This window comes from Ammodytes marinus (genome assembly GCF_949987685.1).
Source record: "Ammodytes marinus genome assembly, chromosome: 7".
Lineage (NCBI taxonomy): Eukaryota > Metazoa > Chordata > Actinopteri > Uranoscopiformes > Ammodytidae > Ammodytes > Ammodytes marinus.
In genome coordinates, this window is record NC_137211.1 from 30470406 (window position 1) to 30491548 (window position 21143).

The 21143-nt window shown below is 41.0% G+C and overlaps 2 protein-coding genes across 6 annotated transcripts in view; one reads left to right on the forward strand and one right to left on the reverse strand.

The window, feature by feature from the left end:
• The first annotated feature begins 3276 nt into the window (after nt 1-3276).
• LOC307252591 (twist-related protein 2-like) lies at nt 3277-6997 on the forward strand. The gene is made up of 2 exons (XM_080030300.1): nt 3277-5861; nt 6879-6997. Exon 1 carries the CDS (start codon nt 3677-3679, stop codon nt 4319-4321), a length of 645 nt encoding a protein of 214 aa, XP_079886426.1. The 5' UTR covers nt 3277-3676; the 3' UTR covers nt 4322-5861; nt 6879-6997.
• Nucleotides 6998-12016: 5019 nt separating this feature from the next.
• The window catches only part of hdac7a (histone deacetylase 7a), a 96087-nt gene continuing 86960 nt past the window's right edge, over nt 12017-21143 (reverse strand). For all 5 annotated transcript variants that reach the window (XM_080031813.1, XM_080031812.1, XM_080031814.1 and 2 more), the window contains 5 exons: nt 16714-16832; nt 15577-15710; nt 15312-15393; nt 14487-14625; nt 12017-12734 (listed from right to left, as the gene is read on the reverse strand). In XM_080031813.1, the coding sequence (XP_079887939.1) occupies nt 12692-12734; nt 14487-14625; nt 15312-15393; nt 15577-15710; nt 16714-16832 (517 nt within the window). In that variant the 3' untranslated portion in view covers nt 12017-12691. The remainder of the gene's footprint in view (nt 12735-14486; nt 14626-15311; nt 15394-15576; nt 15711-16713; nt 16833-21143) is intronic.

The following is a 21143-nucleotide window of genomic DNA, read 5'->3' on the forward strand; positions in this document are numbered from 1 at the left end:
GTCCAGAAATCCAGACTCACGTTTCAATTGGTTCTATCTAATATGGGCGCGCCAGAGCCCTTTGTATGGTGCTCTGGGGCAGACGTAACCGGATGACGACAGTGACGTGCATGCGCCGTCGAAGCCGTGATAATAAACATCAAAGATGGCTTCGGATATGTTGTGTGAGTTTGAGACTGCTTTGGCCTCGACCCTTAACGATTTGGAAGACGGCACTCAAATCTTTCATTAGCAAGTAAGTGGAATGTTCTGTTTTGACAACCGACCATGGCAAACGTTTAATTTAACAGTTTAACAGCTGTTCGCTAAACAAACAGGGCTTAATAGGTCACCTTGTTCATTGCTCTGATTGGTCGTAGTGCTATCCAACTGCGTGCAGTGGCATTTGAAATGCACGAGTAGGAGCCGCCCCTTGAGTTGGAAATTACTATTGATCGTGGCCAGACCCTGTATCGTTCAAGATATCAGGGTCTGGATTTCCAGGCTATAGTTTTGCCATATGAAGTTTGAAAAACGGACACTTTTCAACATAGATTTTGAAAACTATTTAAGCTGCATGAACAAAAAGTTTAACATTAATACTAGATCAAATGAAAGATGGTTCTCTTCTGGCTGATTGTTGTGGTTTTTTTCCATCTGGCAAATCAACCCAGTTTCCAGCCAGCTGTTTTCTGGTTTTCTGTGAAAAGGCTCTGATAAACACATAGCACACTACTAGTCCACCCCTAAACAGCACACAACGTTAGCAGTGAACATATATTGGACTATCTAGCGGCTAATAAGAGACAGACATTTTTCAGAGAGGGAGTACTGGATTTACATTCATCATTACTGTTTATTTTGCTGTGTTGCTGCTCCATTTCTTCATAAAATGTTTCCCAAAAAAAACCTTTACAATGGGATAATGTGGTTTATTATAATATTTTTTTATTTGATACATATGAAGATTATATATTCAAACATCCCACACCGAAACAAACTATGTGTATCCATAAATGTTGGCTGGCAATGCTATTGTCATATTGCGGGTAATGAAGTCCCATATTGCTAGTGTGCATTGTTTAATTATGTAGGGAAAACCGTATTTTCAATCGGGTTAGCATCTAGGAATAGTTGAATTCCTATTCAGAGCAGTGACAGAAACGGCCATGTTAACGGTAAAATTCTGCATCATCTGGCAATGGTTCTTTACCAGTGCTTACGCAACAAAGTTCAAATGGATCATAATATTAATATTTTGAAAATAATTTGAATCAATGCAGATCTCTATTTTGCTCATCATCCTCTCTTAAACTAACCACACAGAAGAGCAGCTGGAAGCCACATTATAATGTAGAAAAGGTTGACAATGAAAACCTATTGTATGGAGCATGCAATAGGTTTACATTGAAAACCTATTGTATGGAGCATGCAATAGGTTTACATTGAAAAAAAGAATAAGAAGGTGATGATGAAGAAGATAACACAAAAGCAGAAAGCCTCCAAAATCTCCAGCAACTTATTTAGACATGGGGCTTTTCATAGAACACATGCTAGCAATATGGGAATATTGTTGTGGCAACATAAACATACACCGTCTTGCTGAGCGGTGGTGTGAGCTCAAGAGAAAAAATGGTGTCATCCCTGGTCAGACAAAAGAGGCTTCTTCTAGTTTGTGGACTTCAGCCATCTCTTGAATGAACTGCAGCGGAGTGAACTGGTGCTAACTGTGCCTGCAGAAAAAAACATTTGACTAAAGTGTTTTCAACAGGGGGAAAGCATCTTGTACCTTAAACAATAGACTTCTTCTCTTGTGGGCGTGTGGCTGAGGGCCATACTGGAGGCTCACTCAGAAGTTTTTGGAGAGCAGAAAGTCCACGTTGGAGCCGGATTGTTCTACATCAGTGGATGAAAGTAACACAATGTCCCACAGGGCCTCCCTCTGATCCACTGAACTCATGCTTTCCATAATGCTGTGATTAGACCCTCAGTGCTGCAGTGCTGACTGAATGCCAGCTCTTTCCTCCCTCCAGGTCTACGCATGCTTAGAAAAAGCGGCCAAGTCACTGGCAGTAAAGTAAAACACGCATGTCTTTGTTGTTTCACAAACAAGAAGAACCCCTCTGTTAACAAGAAATTGTTTGTACGGTTAATATTTTGAGCAAATGTTTTCAATTATTAGTGATTTTTTTTGTACTGTCCTAGAACCCCCCAAAAATGATAAGCCTAATAATGACGTCTGATTGGGGGCCATCATTTATGTCATGGTATGGGGGTTATACTATTTGTATGCCTATTTTGACCTTTATTAAAGGCAGAGTATGGAGAAACATTTGTCGTCAAAAGGTATATTTGTCAAAATCAGTGATCAAGATCTGCTACCTGTCCTTACTGTGTGTGCTGCAAGGAAATCTGGTGTTAATATTCAGCCTAGGCTCTAAATGGGAATGTAAACAAGTGGTATTTAAACAAAAGGGGCCCACTGTAGCCATTTTACAGAGTCTAGGCCACCAGATTCCTTTTCAGCGCACACATAGTGTGTACAGATATTCACTGATTCATTGAGAGCATTCTTTAGAATCACTGACTTCCACCTAACAATTTATTTTCATCTTCAATATCTAGTGATGGAAGACCTGCCAAAATTGCAATGTCATTTTTCAATTGGTGTACTCAACAAATAAGAAAATGAACAGTGAAACGATGATTACCTAAGTCTCTAATCATTACTCCATCTGCCTGGAATGTTGTTAGAAGATCATCACAGTTCACTATTTATAAAGCAGACAGGACTGCCATGTGGCATAAAAAGTAGATCAACTTTGTCCAGCGTTTAAACAACCATAACATTTACCGAGCTTCTGCCATAGTTTGTCTTTTCTCTTTTTCTCTGAGCTATATTGAAAGCAACTGATGATGGTGCCGAGTTGTGGAGAAGGGGAGGCAGGGGGTGACAGAGAAGCAGGCAGCTAGAGAAGGGGGGATGGTAGCGGAGGTTTGCTTTGGAGGAAATCTGGAACCTATAAACTTGGGCAACTTCTATGACAAGAAGCAACAACGTCACGACGGTTCGACTCGGGTTGGCTGTAAAACACACCTTTGTCTCCGCCTCCGTCCTTTTGATCGGACCAATCGCTCGAGATTCGTTCTTCCTGTTGTTTCAAGCTCAGCTGTCCTAAAAAAGTCCCACAGACCAATGGGTGAGTCGGATGGGTGGGCAGCTGAAAGTTTGCACGGTTCCCTCCCTTTAAAAAGTCAGATTTATGTTGCTGTTGTCTCACATGCAGCCATACAGGAGTAGGGACGTGAGAAACTGTCTGGTTTTGCCGATTGCGGTGTGCACCCACAGAGAGTGGGAAGAGGTTTGTGGCAGGTTTTTTCACATCTGTGGATCACTGGAGCACTGCTTACTCACCCATTTTTGACTTGGCTGTGATGTTGGATGTGACATAGTGTAAAAGCTGGTAACTGTTTGGGGAAGAAGATTGGAGGAAACACAAAACGTAACATTACAGGAGTTCCAGAAAACAAACGGGGCCCAGGAAAAGTGTATGGAGGACGCATAGGTGGAGTGGACAGAGAGACATATTGAAGGTAAGAGAGAGAATCCCTGGAGATATTCAAGAGGAAGAGTGAAGTCAAGAGTCACATAAAGGAGAGAGAGAAAAAAGACAGAAGCAAGAAAACGTGGCTAAGCATGAGAGAGGAGGAGCAGCCGTCTACTGAGGGAGGGGTGGAGAACACAGGAAGACCACCTTCCAACGCATGTCCCGTCGTCGTAGCAACGCCGGGCTTCGCCGAGCGTAAACGGCAGACGGGCTCACACACTGCAGAGGATCACCTTACCGGGGTGACGCTCGCTACCACATCAGCAGACAATGGCGTGGCCAAGCCTGGGGAAGACATTCACATCTACACCCCGACGGGACCCAAGAGACTCAAGAAGAGTCCGCAACATCGCCCGCCTTCTTCAAGCCCTAATTCCCTGTCTCCTGCCCCCGGACCAGGTCTCAGTCCTTCTGGAAGTCTCTCAGGCCTGGAGGACCCACACGGTCAGCGGGTGGTGGCCAACATCCGGGAGCGCCAGCGGACACAGTCTCTGAACGAAGCCTTCTCCTCGTTACGGAAGATAATCCCCACGCTCCCCTCCGACAAACTGAGCAAGATCCAGACCCTGAAGCTGGCGTCACGCTACATTGACTTTCTGTACCAGGTTCTGGAGAGTGATGAAATGGACTCTAAAATGGCTGGATGCAACTACCTGGCCCACGAGAGACTGAGCTACGCATTCTCTGTGTGGAGGATGGAGGGGGCTTGGTCAAGCATGTCTGCTGGTCACTAGCCCTCTGCTCACCAGTGGACTGCTCAACTGAGGGCATGTGTTTGCATCATCAACCATGCTGGAAAGGCTATCCGACACTTGCTATGAAACAGACAGAACGTTTTAAATGAGCATTTGGACGAAGCTGCTTTTTAAGCCACTACATATCGTGATTATATTGTTTTTCTTGCTAGGACCTCATGTGGGCCAATGGCGCTTTTGAGACATGTATCACAACTGGAACATTGAGCTCAATTCCTAGGCATTTGAGCTGCTGGACATCATTCAACATTCACTCATTTCAAAAAGCTATTGGTTAAAGGAGGCCTGTCCTAAATGTAGCACGGCTCACTCTGCTGGAGCCCCTCTGAACCCCTGGGCTTTCTTGACCTCTGGTTTCATCTTCATCCTCACCCTTCATCATTTTATCACCATAACTGCCATCAGTGTCATCATCATTTTACCATCCACATCATAGGTAGGCATACTTTGAGCCCAATTTAAAATTTAATTTAGTTTTTACATTTACATGTATTACTGCCAAGCAGGCACTTGTACACAAGGGGGGCTTGAGCCCCAGCCCTTGTGCTCCCAGTTCATCAATATTAATTCAGAAAGTATGCCGCATGCCCCTCCCTCTCAAATTAACTTTGCAACTTGTCCTGTCATGGAAAGCAAGCATCGCTTCAGCCCCACCCCAGTTCAGTTATAGTAAATGATATCACTCCGGTAGGCACTGGTAAATGATGAAACCAGACAAAACATCAATGACTTGTGTTATCAATTAACTAAATAACAATGTAATACATCAGCATGACTTGGTTGTACTTTTATCATTATTAACCGCTGTAGTCTGTACTTGCTAGCAATCAAGCTAGTCTAGTCAACATCAATACCCTTTCCCTCTCATGCAGGGCAAGTTACGAAATGTGGAAATTACAAGTCAGATAGAGGAATGGCACAGCAATAAAGACAATGTGTTCCTGTTTAAATGAAAATGCACCCCCCCCCCCCCTCGAATGTCTGTTAACAGCCCTGCTGCCAAGGGCCAGCAAGCGTATCAGGTTTTGTATATTGTATAAAATGCAATAACTATAGAATGCAGAGAAGAATTAGGGGAACGTCAGACCTGTAAGGACAAAAAAAATTACTTTTGAAGAGATAGCGCCTTTAACTTTTTCGGTTCCCCTTCAATTTCTACTTTTTCCAGGACTCCGACATAGTGTGAATCCCTGACCACCTCTGAACCCAAAGCAGCGGTGGAAAAAGAACCAAAAATCTAAAGTTTCTCTTCTTATAACCCAACCTAAGCCCCCTTTTGTTTCTTCTGGTGCCAGAACAACTCTCCTCTAGAAATTCTTTCCTCTCATTCTGGCCCAAATCTGCCTGCGTTTGCACAAAAGAAAACGTGATGCAGTCAGCTACAAGCGTGCTGACGAGAAGGCATAATGAAAACAAACTGCCTTCAAACAGCAATGAATCACGTGTGTCACCATCAAAGGGAGAGGCTGATGTGGCTCCCCGCTGGGCTTCCCATAAACCACTGGGAGTGATGGAGGAGGTGAGAGCTGATTTATACGCACACACACACACACACACACACACAAATGTGCACACAAGGCACATAGGTACGGCCATGCACACACAGCAATGCAAAAAAAAACACACACACCTCCCCCACCCTATTTGGGTTTTTTAAAGGAACCGGTGCCATTTTTCTTTAAAAGTTTTAAACCACATATACATGTAATGAAGTTACCAAAGGTCAGTTATTGTAGTTGCAATAGCAGTTGGAACATCACCTCCAAGATGTAGTTTTCATTTCAAATAAACAAGGAAAAGTCCAAAGAGAGATGTGGGTTGACGTGCTACTTGTATTCAATACATATCCATGACAAACCACTTTCTTCCTTCAGTTTTCCAATATGCACAAAGCTTGAGCAACCTATCATTAGAAGGTCTCGGGGAGGTAGCTAATGTTTCCAGCTCCTGTGAAGAAGAAGACCTTATGAAGGTTTCTACTAAGAGTCCCACAGTCGGCACAGTGTGGTCTCAGAAGGCTAACCTTCACTGACATGTTAGAAGACACTTGACATTTAAAAAGAATTCAGTTTGGCCCCTGTGCATTTTGGGTATAAATTGAGAGTGACTGGTCCTAAGAGTGGAGGAGGGGGGATTTTTGAGTGCACATTCATTCCACACAGCATTTGTCTTATTACTGAGACGGTTTGAAAGTATTAGTTTTTCCTGTTACACTGATGAGATGTGAATATTGTCTAATATGGCAAAGTCATTTCCAGTCCAATTCCCCACACCTCTATGTCAATACTGTACATCAGTGTAATGCCCATGCATCCCCTTGTATCATCTTTTTTTTTCATCAATGAAGAAGATTTGTGTTTTATTCCTCTTGTGGTACATTCCATGTTGTTGATGGTCAATTGTCCTAGTTATTTTAGGAACACTTATGTAGAATACCAAATAAAAATGCATTAAAATGTGTCCAAGTGTGACGACCAACTCTTCAATGAATTTAAGTGGCTCCCCAAATAACATGTCTGCCTTTCTGTCTTTCCAGCTGCTGAATAAAGTAACTGATCTTCCCTGAACTTACATGTGCTCCGTGCTTCCATTCCTACCATTAAAAATACCATGGAACTGCTTAGGTACCTTACTTTGGGACAAAAAATCGAATATTTTAAAAAGGCATCAGGATCAGAGTGACATGAGCAGAGAGGACATTTCTCTGGACCAACTAAACAACAAGAGTCTTGTATTGAGAAGAAATTGATGATGAAGTTGGTAGCGTTTTTTGTCATACTATTTTATTTGTTAGACATTAGACATTTGTCATAGACATTATTATAAGGAAACAGCTGTCAATGTAAAAGACCTTCCCTGCAGGTAAAGCAAACTTAAAGGTGGAGTCAGCGATTGTGGAGGATGCTTCTTGTCAAAATCACTATTCGTCAAAATCAGTGAATATCTCCTCACAATCCGCTACCTGTATGTGCGCTGGGGAGAAAAACGAATCCTGTGTTAGTACACAGCCTATGCTCTGTAAACGGGCATGTTACTAACTACCTTGGGCCCTTTTGTTCACATACCCTTTGTTTAAATACCCATTTACAGAGCCTGGGCTGTGTATTAATATCAAAATCTTTTTCAGCGCACACACAGTACAGACAGGAAGCGGATCGTCTGGATACATTCACTTGATTTTGACAAAAAGTGATTTTGACAACAAGCGTTCTCCAGAATCACTGACTCCACCTTTAGATCTCAGACAGTGAAATGTGTGTTCTTCTAGTGGACTGAAATAGAATGAGGTTTTTACTTGATGTATACACACATATACTTTATTAAAAAAATTACATGAATTAATTCTACTATATTATAATGATCCAAATATTAGTCTTTTGATATAAATACCACAAGCAGGAAAGTCCCTGGAGAATAAGATGTAGTAGATGTATATAATGTAAAACTGTCCTCAAACTATTCATGAGATTCTTGTTGTTTTGGTAAAAGTGGATGATAAACGCAGCAGAGATTTCTACTGGCGCCACACCCTCTGTGTCTCCTGTCTCTCTTGTTAAACTGTCTCTCTTGTTTTTCCTTACTTCCTCCTTCCCCCGCTTCTTTTTTAATGAGGTCTGTGTTCTTTGCCTAGTCATTCAGGAACAGTTCATAACTTACAAAAAGAACAGGTTAGTGTGAAATCATGGGTACCGAGATTTAATTTTTACCCTTTTTGGACCTTATTCTTCAGTTGTAGATTGATCTTTTTTTATGAACTCCACATTAGTTTGCAGGTGTACTGTTTCATTATCCTGATACCTAAGCAAGGGTTAAAGCACTAATGTGTTTTATACAAGGCTAAGGGGTCATGTTTAACAAGAGTTAACAATCAAAACTAGAAAATCCAGCAGAGATTTTAAAAGTACGGGATGGATGAAAACATAATAGTCACAGTTTGCTCCCATAAGTTCTGTGAATAGCCTCTGTCTGTTGCCTGCTGTGTACAGCTATCAGTTTTGCTTTATGAACCAAGTTAGCACCAGTTAGCTTGGGTAAAGCACCATCAGCACAGCAGACTGGTCCCCTCAGCACCGGTTAGCACCAGCATATCCCCAGAGTAGAGAAGGCTACTCTGGTCGGGCGGCGGACACAATATGACCCAATATGATCACGCGGCCAATCGCCGCACTGCGGAGTGCAGTGTGTTCGCACCTTAAGTGGAAATCAACTAATGGCTGCAACCTAAAATGCCATGTTTAAAAATGGCATGTGTGCAGAAAACAAAACTTTTTCCCATCAACCTAACATTGAGTTTTGTCAACACTTTTGTTGTTGTTAAAGTGTGAACGTTATGGACCAAAATAATAATGTTAATGATAATGTTCTTTGTTGTACTACTGTTGTATGGCTCAAGGTTTCTATGGACACATGTTCTTGTCCGATATGTTACATGGGTTTTTGAATCTGTTGTTATTTTTCTGCCTCTTTGTCGATATTTACCTAACTTGCTAAATTTGTTAATGAAATATGGTTAGACTAGTTTAAAGGTAATACAGGACACCCTATTAGAAACATTAGAATTGTTAAGTGGGTTTTAACTCACCTTTAGTAACAAAAAACAAGCTTTTTAAATTTGCTAATTTCTCCAATTGTGTGCAGCTGTCACACTGCAATCTTTGGGAAGTCACTTCCTGACACAGTCACATGACAACCACACTAGAATGTTGAGTATATGTCACTAAGGGACCTAATGAGTGAAAATCTAGTATAAACCTATATCAGGAAAACTTTAGGACATTCAAAGTGTGTGTGACGTGGATGTCACCATGGGTCGTGATGACCAACACATTAGTTTGCTTTTTTCAGGCACTATTTATAAACGTTTCTGGTAACTCAGTGAGTTAGTAGCTACTATGAACCTAAGGATGTTTAGTGAGCACCCCGCAATTTAAAAATCACAAGCTAGTAATTACGGTAACTCCAATGTGAATAAATGCTGCGCTTATACGCGCGACGTAAAAAAGCATGAGCTACCTCACAACAGGGTAGCAAAGCACTAGTTAGTAGTTTCCCCATTGTCCTTTTATTCTTATTCAGGACATTAAATCAAGGTACAGTATGTTGAAGATATTCATTGATGAACACCATTAACACATTGTCCCTGCGCTCCAAATCACATACTTTTTCTTTTTACTACACTACATACTATAAGTACAGAACAGTTTTAGGGCCACAGGAGAGAAAAACAAATCAGATAAGGAAGATTGTTTTTCATTATGTCGAGAAAAGCCAAGAATAAAGACAAATACTACAAAATGCTATTGGAGTTAGTGGGGCATTTATATATTTTCAGCATACTACACTTGACGTGTATTGGGACATCCTAAATCTTTTTCTGGCATAAATAGTAGGGAAGTATGGGGATTGGAACGCAGTGTTAATGTCAACAAAAGTCAAGGCAAAAATGGGCTTGTATTGGAAATTTTCTTTTAATCAATAGAGAAGACAAAAAATGAACAGTACAAAATAGACAAAATAGACAATCTTTCTATACATACACATGGTAGGAAATAAAACACATACTGTAGGTAAATAATCAAGAATAGCATGAAACAAAGATTTCAACACCATGTGTTATAGACACAGAGTTACTGTAAGTCCAGTTAGTTAAGAGTTACCAATACACATACATACATACATACTACTTAATCCATCAAGGCACACAAGTGTCATGTGTATTTTGGTCTTGGAGTTTTCTATTTACAGTGTCTTTCTTTAAGAAGAAGGTACAAATGACATCAGTAAAGGGAATTAAGAGTTGAGGCAATACTGGCTACAACATAAGACAAGAAAAACAGCCAGTTGGGAGTATAATACAGGAGAGGTCATTTACAGTATTTGACTGACGAACACACACACACACACACACACACACGCGTAAACACACACACACACCCATACATTAACAATAGTAAATGCATGCACAAAAACATAGCAGATGACTACATATGTAGTATCGCATATGCACTTCCCAACGTTCACAATTGCATCTGATCTCCCACCACACACACGCACACACACACACACACACACACACACACACGTCAGACAACATTTACTTCATTGACACCACATGCACCCATTGGGCATGCTGTATAAGAGAGACACAGCATATTGTTTGAATGCCGTCACTTGTTAAGAATACCATGAACAAACACAGAAAGTACACACTTTTCAGTTGCACCCAAGAATAGAACACCAATAAAAAAAAAACAATCTTATACTGGGAATTGGAGCAGTGATATAAACAGTAGTAGAACTTCTGCAAAGGAAAAAAAGTCTTCTACTGTCCTTTTGTCTTATATAATACCTGTTGGGCAAAGGATGCCCAGGGTCTGACAAACTCACGTACAGTTTCCTACCTGGATTGCTAAGCTTACAATACTTTCTTTCAGCCAGTCAAATTAACTTTCTGTGTATACCCTTGCTAATTTAAAAATGTAGATTTTTACAAAAGCTGCATACACACTAAACAACCAATACAGTCTCTTTGTATCAATGGGTTTTCCAACAAGACTGTATTGCTTTAAACCCAACCATTAATACAAAAAACAGTAACAAAAACTCTAAGGCAACAGTTTTAAGACAAATCCAAGTAAGAAACCTCTCATTTCCATAAGGCAGTGTTAGTGTACCTGAACCACTAACAGTCAAATTAAAGTGGTTATATACTCGGCTATCTCCAGCTCTAATCTAAAATCATAGGAATTGGTCTTCAAAATGCTTTTAATGTGTCAAATCGATTGTGCATGAAACATGGACTCAACAAGCTGTAACCTGCTACAAAGTATCCTCCAAACTAAGACATGTATGTTATTTTGGAATGAAACTGTACATTACTGTACATGCCCATATAGGCAGGACAGTCAGGAAATTCTTCAAATGGACGAGCGACATAAGCTCTATTCTGCCAACCCTCAACATACTGAAGACTTATGTGTACTGGTCCCTTGTGTTGCTTCCATAGCCAAGTGCAGGCTGTGTTTTAAGGCAGGTTCTTCTTTGGGTGATGTCCATTAAGTGCATTTTTTAACATTATTGCTTCTATCGAACAATACAATGGTCCTCAAGTGGTGCCACGGTGGAATGAACATTCCTTTAACCTCAAAAAATATTCACAAAGAAATTTTGTAATCAATACTAGTGGTACAACAATTAGTTCATCATTGCTTTTGTACATGAGTGTGTAGATATGTATAATGAGTATGCATCTAAGATACAGAACAGCATTGGAAAAATAATCCTGCTCTTAATGACTTTACCTATTCAGATTAACTTCATTAGGAAAATACACCTATAAAAAGGTATCTGGGTCCTATACGTTTACCTTAAGAGCTGGCCAGAGACTTCATAAGACATGTCAGGTGAAGAGTGCGAACAAAATAGAGCAAACACTATTTGATCCAAAAAATCTTCAAAGAAAAACTGTTAAATAACCTACAAAGAGGAGGTTTTTTTCTTCATCCCAGAGCTTTGGAATTTTTCTTGGTTCACATTAAGGAATGAACAGTGCAATAAACCAACAAAGGACATTTTCATGTGCCCTCTCTTTGTTCCTACAAAAACCCACAGTTGTCCATTTTGTGTCCTCCCCCCCTCTCCCCTCCCCAACCCCCTCCAGTTCTTTGTCGTCTGTCGTTTAGTGGTTAAACTGCATTATAATGACATCGCTGAAATAGACAAGCTCTGTGTATTCCATATTCTTTTCTTTTATCGCGTGGACACTTCTTCTTCTTCTTGATATCTTTTTGCATGTCCCTCCACCAGGCGTATCATGCCTTCACATAATTGTCATATATGGTTGATGCTGCGTCTGGCATTTTGCATCCTTGTTTGGTCTGCATTTGCTTCCACTCTGATAGCAAAGTGGCAGAGGAGAAAGACATGTTGTATGGAACCTGACGTTGGTCCTCTTTACATTAAGGCAAAAGGTGAAGGCAACTGAAGAGCCACTAGTCCATAGTGCTTCAAAGGGGAGAATCAGAGCTGGACTCTCAGGCATCTGAATTCTAAGTCTTTACATACTGGTTACTTGACCCACACACTAAAGTCCCATGTCAGGCAGACATGTGAACAGTCTATTCCAAAATGTATTGCTCTTTGGTGAGGTTTCAGAAGGTTTTTTTTCCCAGTTGCTGGAGGTTAGAGCTGCCCGGCTTGAGCCTGAGTGGTGACCAGCGTTGACATGCGTTCACACAGCATGCCCCATAGAGGTTCATCATGAGGTGTGGATAAGGCAGATACAGACACCCCCCCCCCCCCCTTCATGGTAACATGTGACAGTGCAGGAGATTGTGATGGCTTGGTCTTCTACATGGAGTCACTGTCATGCTCCATGGGCTCGTCGGGGAGGCTGAAGGAGGGGGGAGGGTTGGGGGGGGGGGTGAGTGGAGAGAGGGGAGAATGAAACGTTAAAGTGGGATTTTTATTTTGTCTTTGCTTTGTTGCATGACTGTGTGTGTTTGTCTTTATGTACTTGTGTGGGCCAATCCTTAAAGGATTAGTCCAACATTCTTTCATGTTTAGCTTTTTGCTGCTCAAAAAAAGTGCAACATAACATGGTAAGTCCCAACAAGCACACAGGAGCGTTTAGTGATGCTGTAAAGTTCATCTGTTGACCTGCTCCCCTTGACTACCAGTGTTTGAGCTAAGCTAACCTGGATGAGCTAAACTAACCTGGATGAGAGACCTTTGCCCATTTCTTCATTAAAAATGCACACACAGTTACAGGAAGAGTTTCTGGCCCCCTTTTCTTGAGCCGGGGGAGTGAGGCAAACAGCTACAAATTAAAAAGTTTAACTATTCCTTTATCGGACGACCCACGTTGTGAGGACGTGTGTGTGTGTGAGTGAGTGAGTGAGGCCCTTTCTAGAACCACCCCCTACACCCTATCCCTATCCACTATCCCTCCGTTTGCGCGTTCGCGAGGAGGGCCCGCCATATTGAGTGTCATCCCAAACCACAGAGCCTCGAGTGTGAGTGGGTGATAAAGCCCTCGATCACCGAGTCTGCATCGATGGTGGCTTAGCCCTACGTTTGACACAGGTGTCCGCCAATCAATTAAGTCCGGAATGGAGGAGCCAAACCTACAAATGAGAGTTCCATGGAGTTTGTTTCCCGAATTATAAATGAAACGTACTCTTACCTCAAACAGACATTTGATTGATTGTTTTTATGCATAGCCCTAAATGACGGAACCGGAGGGTAGCCTACAATATCGGAATTAACATGTTGTTTTACACTTGTTGATTTGATTATGCCACTTGTCTACCGTTAGTGTATTTTCAAGGCGTGGATAAAAGATCAAACGAAGCAGATGAAGAAAATGCCCACAAGTTAATAAGGGACAGTGATTATTATTTCCTTAAATTGTTAGTAAGATTTGTGTTACTGTTAAAGCCGATGAGGGGTAGGCCTAGTAATAGCGGCGGTGACGTCAGTCAGCTGGAGCGTAAGACTTTTCTTATTTATGACCACCCACCCTTGCAGTGCATTATAATTTATGCACGCTAATTAACTGCCGCGATTCGTGGATCGAAATGGCAGATTAACGTATCATGACAAGTGGAATACATGCTTTAGCAGACTATTGTTCTTTTCCCTGGTTGTGTATGCTGCTGTGCATGTAAACTAAAAGGATAATTAAACAGCGGATAAAAACACCCACCCGTTTTCTCCACTACAGACTGAGCTGGTAAAATTAAGAATATGCAGTTACAAAATGTTTAACAAAAAATTAATTATGCAGCCAAAAAATCATGGGAGTGTTTGTTTTTATTCAATGCTACATTTTACTCTCACATGCGTAGCTGAATATGAATGTAAAGAGTGTTTCAGGTCAAATATAAATGTGGTGGAATTTTATTTTAGTGAGTGAGTGAGTGAGTGAGTGAGTGAGTGAGTGAGTGAGTGAGTGAGTGAGTGAGTGAGTGAGTGAGTGAGTGAGTGAGTGAGTGAGTGAGTGAGTGAGTGAGTGAGTGAGTGAGTGAGTGAGTGAGTGAGTGAGTGAGTGAGTGTGTGTGTGTGTGTGTGTGTGTGTGCGTGTGTGTGTGTGTGTGTGTGTGCATGTAGGTGTGTGTGTGTGTGTAGGTGTGTGCATGCTCACCTCTTGTTAGGGAGGACCCCCACAGAGAGCGAGGCCAAGGCATTAACAGCGTCTGTCTCCTCACAGTCACTCCTCTGAGCGTCTAGGTAGGACAGAGCCACTGAGCCACTGTAGGCCTTCACACTCTGCCAGTACTGACCTGCAACACACATACACCACACCACACTGATGAGCATACTTTTGTGATGGCATACTTTTGTGATGACAGTATGCTTATGTATATTTATTTATTAATTTGTTAGATACAATGCATATTAATGAACAGCTGTAACAATTACATCTGTAAAAATGCCAGATTTGAGCAAAAGTGCTAATTTACATCTGTTGTCCCTCAGATAAATACAAGTTACAAATATAATACATACAAATACAAAGGCACAAACAACACAAGACAATAAAAGAGCTTAAAGGTGGACACAGACTTGGTTTTCTTGTATGCACTGTTTGAGGTGCTTTTTGTATGTGTGTGTGTATGTGTATGCTGTACCTTATTAGTTGTGTATTAATTGTACATTTGTTTAACCTACTAATCCTACTAATGAATGATCCTGTTTTACTTTTCTTTCTTTCTGTTTCTCCCTATTTGTATATAGCAAATGTTTCTATTGTATATCTTTGTCATTTGTATTGTAACATCAACCTGCCTAATGGACTGCAGATGGAAATGAGCCCCCGGACTACAATCTGGCATTTTTACGTGTACTGCTGTACATTACATTAATGTGCATTGTCCTGAAACAAATAAATAAACAGTAGAGTGATATACATGTCAAAATAAGCACTCCAAACAAAGAAAGAAAAACGACTGATTGAATGAATGCTCACTTTGGATCTGTATGGCAGTGTGCAGAGAGTGCACTGCGTTAGCATTAGGCCTCTGGAGTAGCACTTCCTCTGACAATGGCTCCTACAAGACAAGAGAGGAGCCTATTCAAATCATAAAAATCACCTTTCTGAAAATGTGACTAAAGATGAAGTAAAAAAAGAAAAAGGTTCAGCATTATATTTTGAAACAAAGTGATCTTGTACGAAGAAGATAACTCTTAAGCTTAACATCTAAAAAACAACTCCACTACCCAGCATGCCTTACTTGTATGCCCAGCAGAGCACTGACACAGGCTTCAGAGGCATCACAGATAGCTGTGAGGTCGTGACCTCCTTCAAGGGCGAGAACCACACGGCCTCCTGCTAGAGACATGAGCTGGCGGGTCAGGAAGCTGAAACCTGTGGTGGACACACACACACACACACACACACACACAGTGTTAACATGCAGTATCAACCAATGCATCTTTTATCGTTTATTGAATATATTTTGTAATATGCTTTCACTAATTACTTTTTTTGAAATAAATTGAGTTTTTATATACATTTTTTTATTATTATTTTGATATGTATGAAATAAATGTATTCAAAAGGTGAACCGAGCACGGCTCATCATGAGACGCACTGTGGGATTTACCATTGGTTCTGCTATCATATCCAAATATTCTATGAAAAAAAGTTGATTTTTCTGGTCAATGATTGACTTGTTTATGATTTTCTCTACTTACGACATCTATTGCAGCATGTCCGTCCTGGGAGAGGGATCCCTTACTCTGTCAACTCTCCCTGAGGTTTCTCAATTTTTTTTAATCCTGATAAAGGGTTTTTTACTGGGAGTTTTTTCTCATCCGAGCTAAGGGTCTAAATGTGCGAACACACTACACGCGCTACACGCGTACAGACGCGTATAAAATCGTCAATTTTTCCATAGGGAACCATTGGTCTACGCGCGTACATGGCGCGTAGATGCGTTACTCGCGCTAAAGCAACATTTTAGCCGCGTTAGCCGCGTATGAGCCGCGTATATATACGCACCTAACGCACCTACGCGCGGAGTTCAAAAATTTTTACTTTTTATGCTCCTACGCGTGTTGTGGTTTTTTATTGCGGACATGCACGCTGTTGTGTCGGGTCTGATCACAGCCATGGTTGATTAGGGAAATACATTATCGGGAGGGAGACTACGCACGTTACGCGCGTAGAACCATTTTTGACGCAAAATGATCAAGCAACATTTTAGCTGCGTTACGCACGTAAAACTTGCGCGGGTAACGCGTGTAGCGTGTTCGCACCTTAAGGGCAGGGTGTTATACTGTATGGAATGTAAAGCCCACTGAGGCAAATGTCTATTTGTGATATTGGGCTATACAAATAAAACTGATATAGATTGTGCCATGCTTACATTTGGCGGTGACCTTGTATCCTCCCAGGGGAGCGGGGTTGCCCTCAGCAGCATCAAACCCGGCTGACACCAGCACCACATCTGGGGAGAACTCCTGGGCTATGGGCATCACCACAGTCCTGTGCAAGGGACACAATCACACACACACACTGTCACATCACATGGACCTCGGCTGGGGGGAAACATCCACCCTGCAATCCAATCCCCATACTTCCCTACTGTTTAGTATGCCAGAAAAAGATCTAGGATGTCCCAATACATGCACGTCAATTGAAGTATGCTGAAAATACCTAGATGCCTCACTAACTCCAATGGCATTTTGGAGTATTCATCTTTATTCTTGAAATTTCTCGACATAATGAAAAGAAAATCTACCTTATCTGATTTTTTTTCTTCTCTCCTGTGGCCCTCAAACTCTTCTGTACAGTATGTAGTGTAGTAAAAGAAAGATTTGGAACGCAGGGCCAGTGTTGCTGCAGTTCCTGACTGTTGCCAATAGAGGTTGACACTAGGCATGTCTTACACTCAAGAACAAGGATTTGTCCCTTTTACAACTTTATGACAGTAAAAAAAGCTCTGCTATGTTCTGCAGTGTAAGTAGTATGTTCTACTGTCTGCCCGTTTGCGTGATCTCCTGGCTGTAACATCCGCCCATTGTTTGACAGAAAACCTACAGAGGTCAGAAGAATCCAACTGTTTAAATGGCATGTGTATTGCAGATATACAGTATGTGCACATTTGATTCTTAATTCTAAAGTTACTCAAAGGATATATGGAGAGGCTTTTTATTTTGAGGCACATAGAAAGAGAAATAGTAGAACAGCAGAGCACAGAGAGGGATAGTTCTTCTTACACAAGTCTCAAATGATAATTAATGAAATCTGGACTCTGGATTTTCAAAGATCCGACTCTATTCCAGTGATTCTACACATCCACATTCCAGAGAGCTTTAACACATAGTTCTTGGCCAGCCCTTTAAAAAAGCCCAAAGCCTTTTATCTTTCTATAAAAGAGCAGATCGTCTACACTGCACACAACTGTCAAAAAAAGCAACAATCGTTACAATGAAAAATAGCTCCGTTAACATTGCTTTGCTGACTAGTTATTTGAGGATTGAAGCACTATCCAGCGACCAACACTGTCTTGACTTTCAAATGCATTGAATCGCATGCAAATGAACAAGAGGAAAGAGGTAGCATACACAGTTATACAAATAAATCACAACCCATTTAGCTATTGATTCAAGTTGCTAATAAATAAGTCTTCAACTTGGATGTATTCCTATTCTGTGAAATGCAGTTGTTTTTTAGTCTAACTGGGGCAACCTCCCGGAGATGGCACATATTATTAATGATCAAAAACACTTTTTTTAAAAAACATTATTATAACAAGTGAAAGCAAAGTTTGGCTGATCCCAGCAGTTCAAACAGAGCTGACAAAGGACTATTGTTTCTCTGTTGGAAGAGCGGCACACACACAGCCTTGAGTAAGACAAGTCCGCACGACAAAGTCATATTGTTTGGGCAGCTTTTATAGCTGCTATGTGACGCTTGTGGAGCAGTCAAACAGATGAAGATTTCCTTCAAGCTATAGTGTGTAACATCTGTCGCCCCCCATGAGGAATTCTGAGTAATTACAACAACACTGTCTGTGCATCTACATGAGGTAAACCTTGGGGCGATGGCGCATGGATTTTATACCTTCTGCTGTACGTCCAGGTTTTTTCTTTGCAGTAGAATCAAAACCACTGAAACATTTCTTGGGATTTTTCTGAGTCATGCACCAGTGTCTTGAGGAAACACTAGTTTGTAAACGCTGCCATACTGAGAAATACAGAGAGAGTTTTGTGGAGCTGATAAGGCTTAATTAACTTTGTGTCAACTGGTTTTGCTGATGGCTTGATTGTAACAGACATTCATTTACGTGAAAAAGTTACGCACAATAGCTTTAATGCAATTTTTTCAAGGGAGTAAGAACTATGCTGTCCCAAGAGAGAGAGAGAGAGAGAGAGAGAGAGAGAGAGAGAGAGAGAGAGAGAGAGAGAGAGAGAGAGAGAGAGAGAGAGAGAGAGAGAGAGAGAGAGAGAGAGAGATAGAGAGAGAGAGAGAGAGAGAGACAAAGAGAGAGACAGAGAGAGAGAGAGAGAGAGAGAGAGAGGCTGGATGTTGTCGGCCCAGTTCAAAGCCAGAGAGTGTGAGTCTGTTTTCCATTAGAGGCTTGTCACTCTCCTCACGTCATTGACAACATAGAGAAAAAAAAGAGGGAAAACAGTCCATCTGGGATCCATTTACCTTCATTATTCTGCCTGCAGGGACTTTGGAGACCTCCCTCCCCTTCATATACACACACACACACACACACACACACACACACACACAAACCTACTGCTTTCATGACTGCATGCAGATGGACAACATGAGCTCACAGACAGAAATGAGGACACGCAGAGATAAAACACAAATACATTCCATGCATGAGCATAATTCTCAACCCAAAGACAGACACACACACACACACACACACACACACACACACTCACACACACGTAGAGTCACGCAAACACAGGTGACCAAAAATAATCTTCTTGTGTCAACATGTTGGTGATGCATTAGCTTTCTATTCATTTAGGAATTTCAAATCAATAATGAAGCAGACGTTATTATAGTCATGTGGAGGTGTAGCAGTAAACACTTTTCAGTCATCCCCACACACACACACACACCAACACACCCACCCCGCCTTCCCCTTCCCCCCCCCCCCCCCCCCCCCGCACACACACACAAAACCCAGCCCCACCTCCCCTGTAGACCCATTAAAGCTGCCCCGCTCCCCCCATAGAGAGCAACTACAGACAACCTAATGGGAAGATGGAGGGAATGAAAGAGGGAGGGGAGGCTTATTAAAGATCAATCAAGCGAGGATGAAGACGGAGTGTGTGTGTGTGTGTGTGTGTGTGTGTGTGTGTGTGTGTGTGTGTGTGTGCATGTGTGCGCGTGTTTGTGTGAGTGTGTGAGTGTGTGTGTGTTGGGTTTTGGGTTGGGGGGGTGATGGAAAAAGTAGAGGGTGAGAGTGAAGGATAAGGTGAAAAATGTAACAAAGCTCCCCCCATGAAGAATAGGCATTCACAAACTTTAACCCCTAACATGTATTCTATTAAGGCCAGACACTGCAGGTAAATAGGCTACACTTTTTAACGTATACATGACACTTTGCAAGGTTACTACAATTACATTTTGAATAAATATGCAAAATGTCCAATATCTAACTTATTATGGGTAGAGTTGCTTCTCTTGACAAACTCAAAATCTGGATGTTGGATAAATACAGCATTACAATCATGATTACATTTTTCTTACAACATAGTGTCCAGAGTTTTTACTGAACAGATTTAATGTAGTCTTTAAAATGCATTTTCCTCATGTTTGAAGACCAAAATGTCTCATAAATCTGACAGTGTATGATGAGTATGATCAAATCCTTCTGGAATAACTTTCAGAATAGTGCTAAGAATGATTATGGAAAGTTTGGTTGATGTAAGTACTTTAGATGTTGAGATTTGTGGTTCAGATTATTAAAAGAAACTTATTTTGAGATAATGTGCCATTAAAAAATGGCTGTACTGGAGAAATATTCTAGATGCAAACAGACAAGGTTTAGTCAAATGTATACCTAAATTTACATTTTGGACCTTGTATGAAAGAAGACATGTTATTGAAGCAAAATAGACAAAAATCGCAAAATTGACCAGTGCTTAAAAAAAACGATGTTTTTGCCTGCAGTGTATGCCTTGGTTACATGGATTGTGCACTTGATTTATTTTATTTTGGTAACACTTTACAATAAGGTACACAAAATTGTAGTAGCTACTATTGTTTGTGCTACCTAACACATAGGTTTATTTTTTTGTGTTACCTACTACATAGGTTTTTTTGTGCTACCTAACACATAGGTTTTTTTTGTGTGCTACCTAACACATAGGGTTTTTTTGTGCTACCAAAAAAAAAACCTATGTGTTAGGTAGCACAAAAAAAGCCTATGTGTTAGGTAGCACAAAAATAAAAACCCCTATGTAGTAGGTAACACAAAAAAACCTATGTAGTAGGTAACACATATCTATGTAATATGTAGTAGCTACTACAATTTTGTGTACCTTATTGTAAAGTGTTACCATTATTTTATTCGCAGACTATTCAACATTTGAAAACTTACACTAATTACAAAGTGTTTTAGGGACACAGGAGAAAAAAAATTAGATAGGGAAGATTTTTTTTTCATCATGTCGAGCAATGTCAAAAATAAAAGACGAATACTCCAAAATGCTATTGGAGTTAGTGAGGCATTTATGTATTTTCAGCATACTACAATTGACTTGCTTGCATTGGGACATCCTAAATCTTTTTCTGGCATACTAAATAGTAGGAAAGTATGGG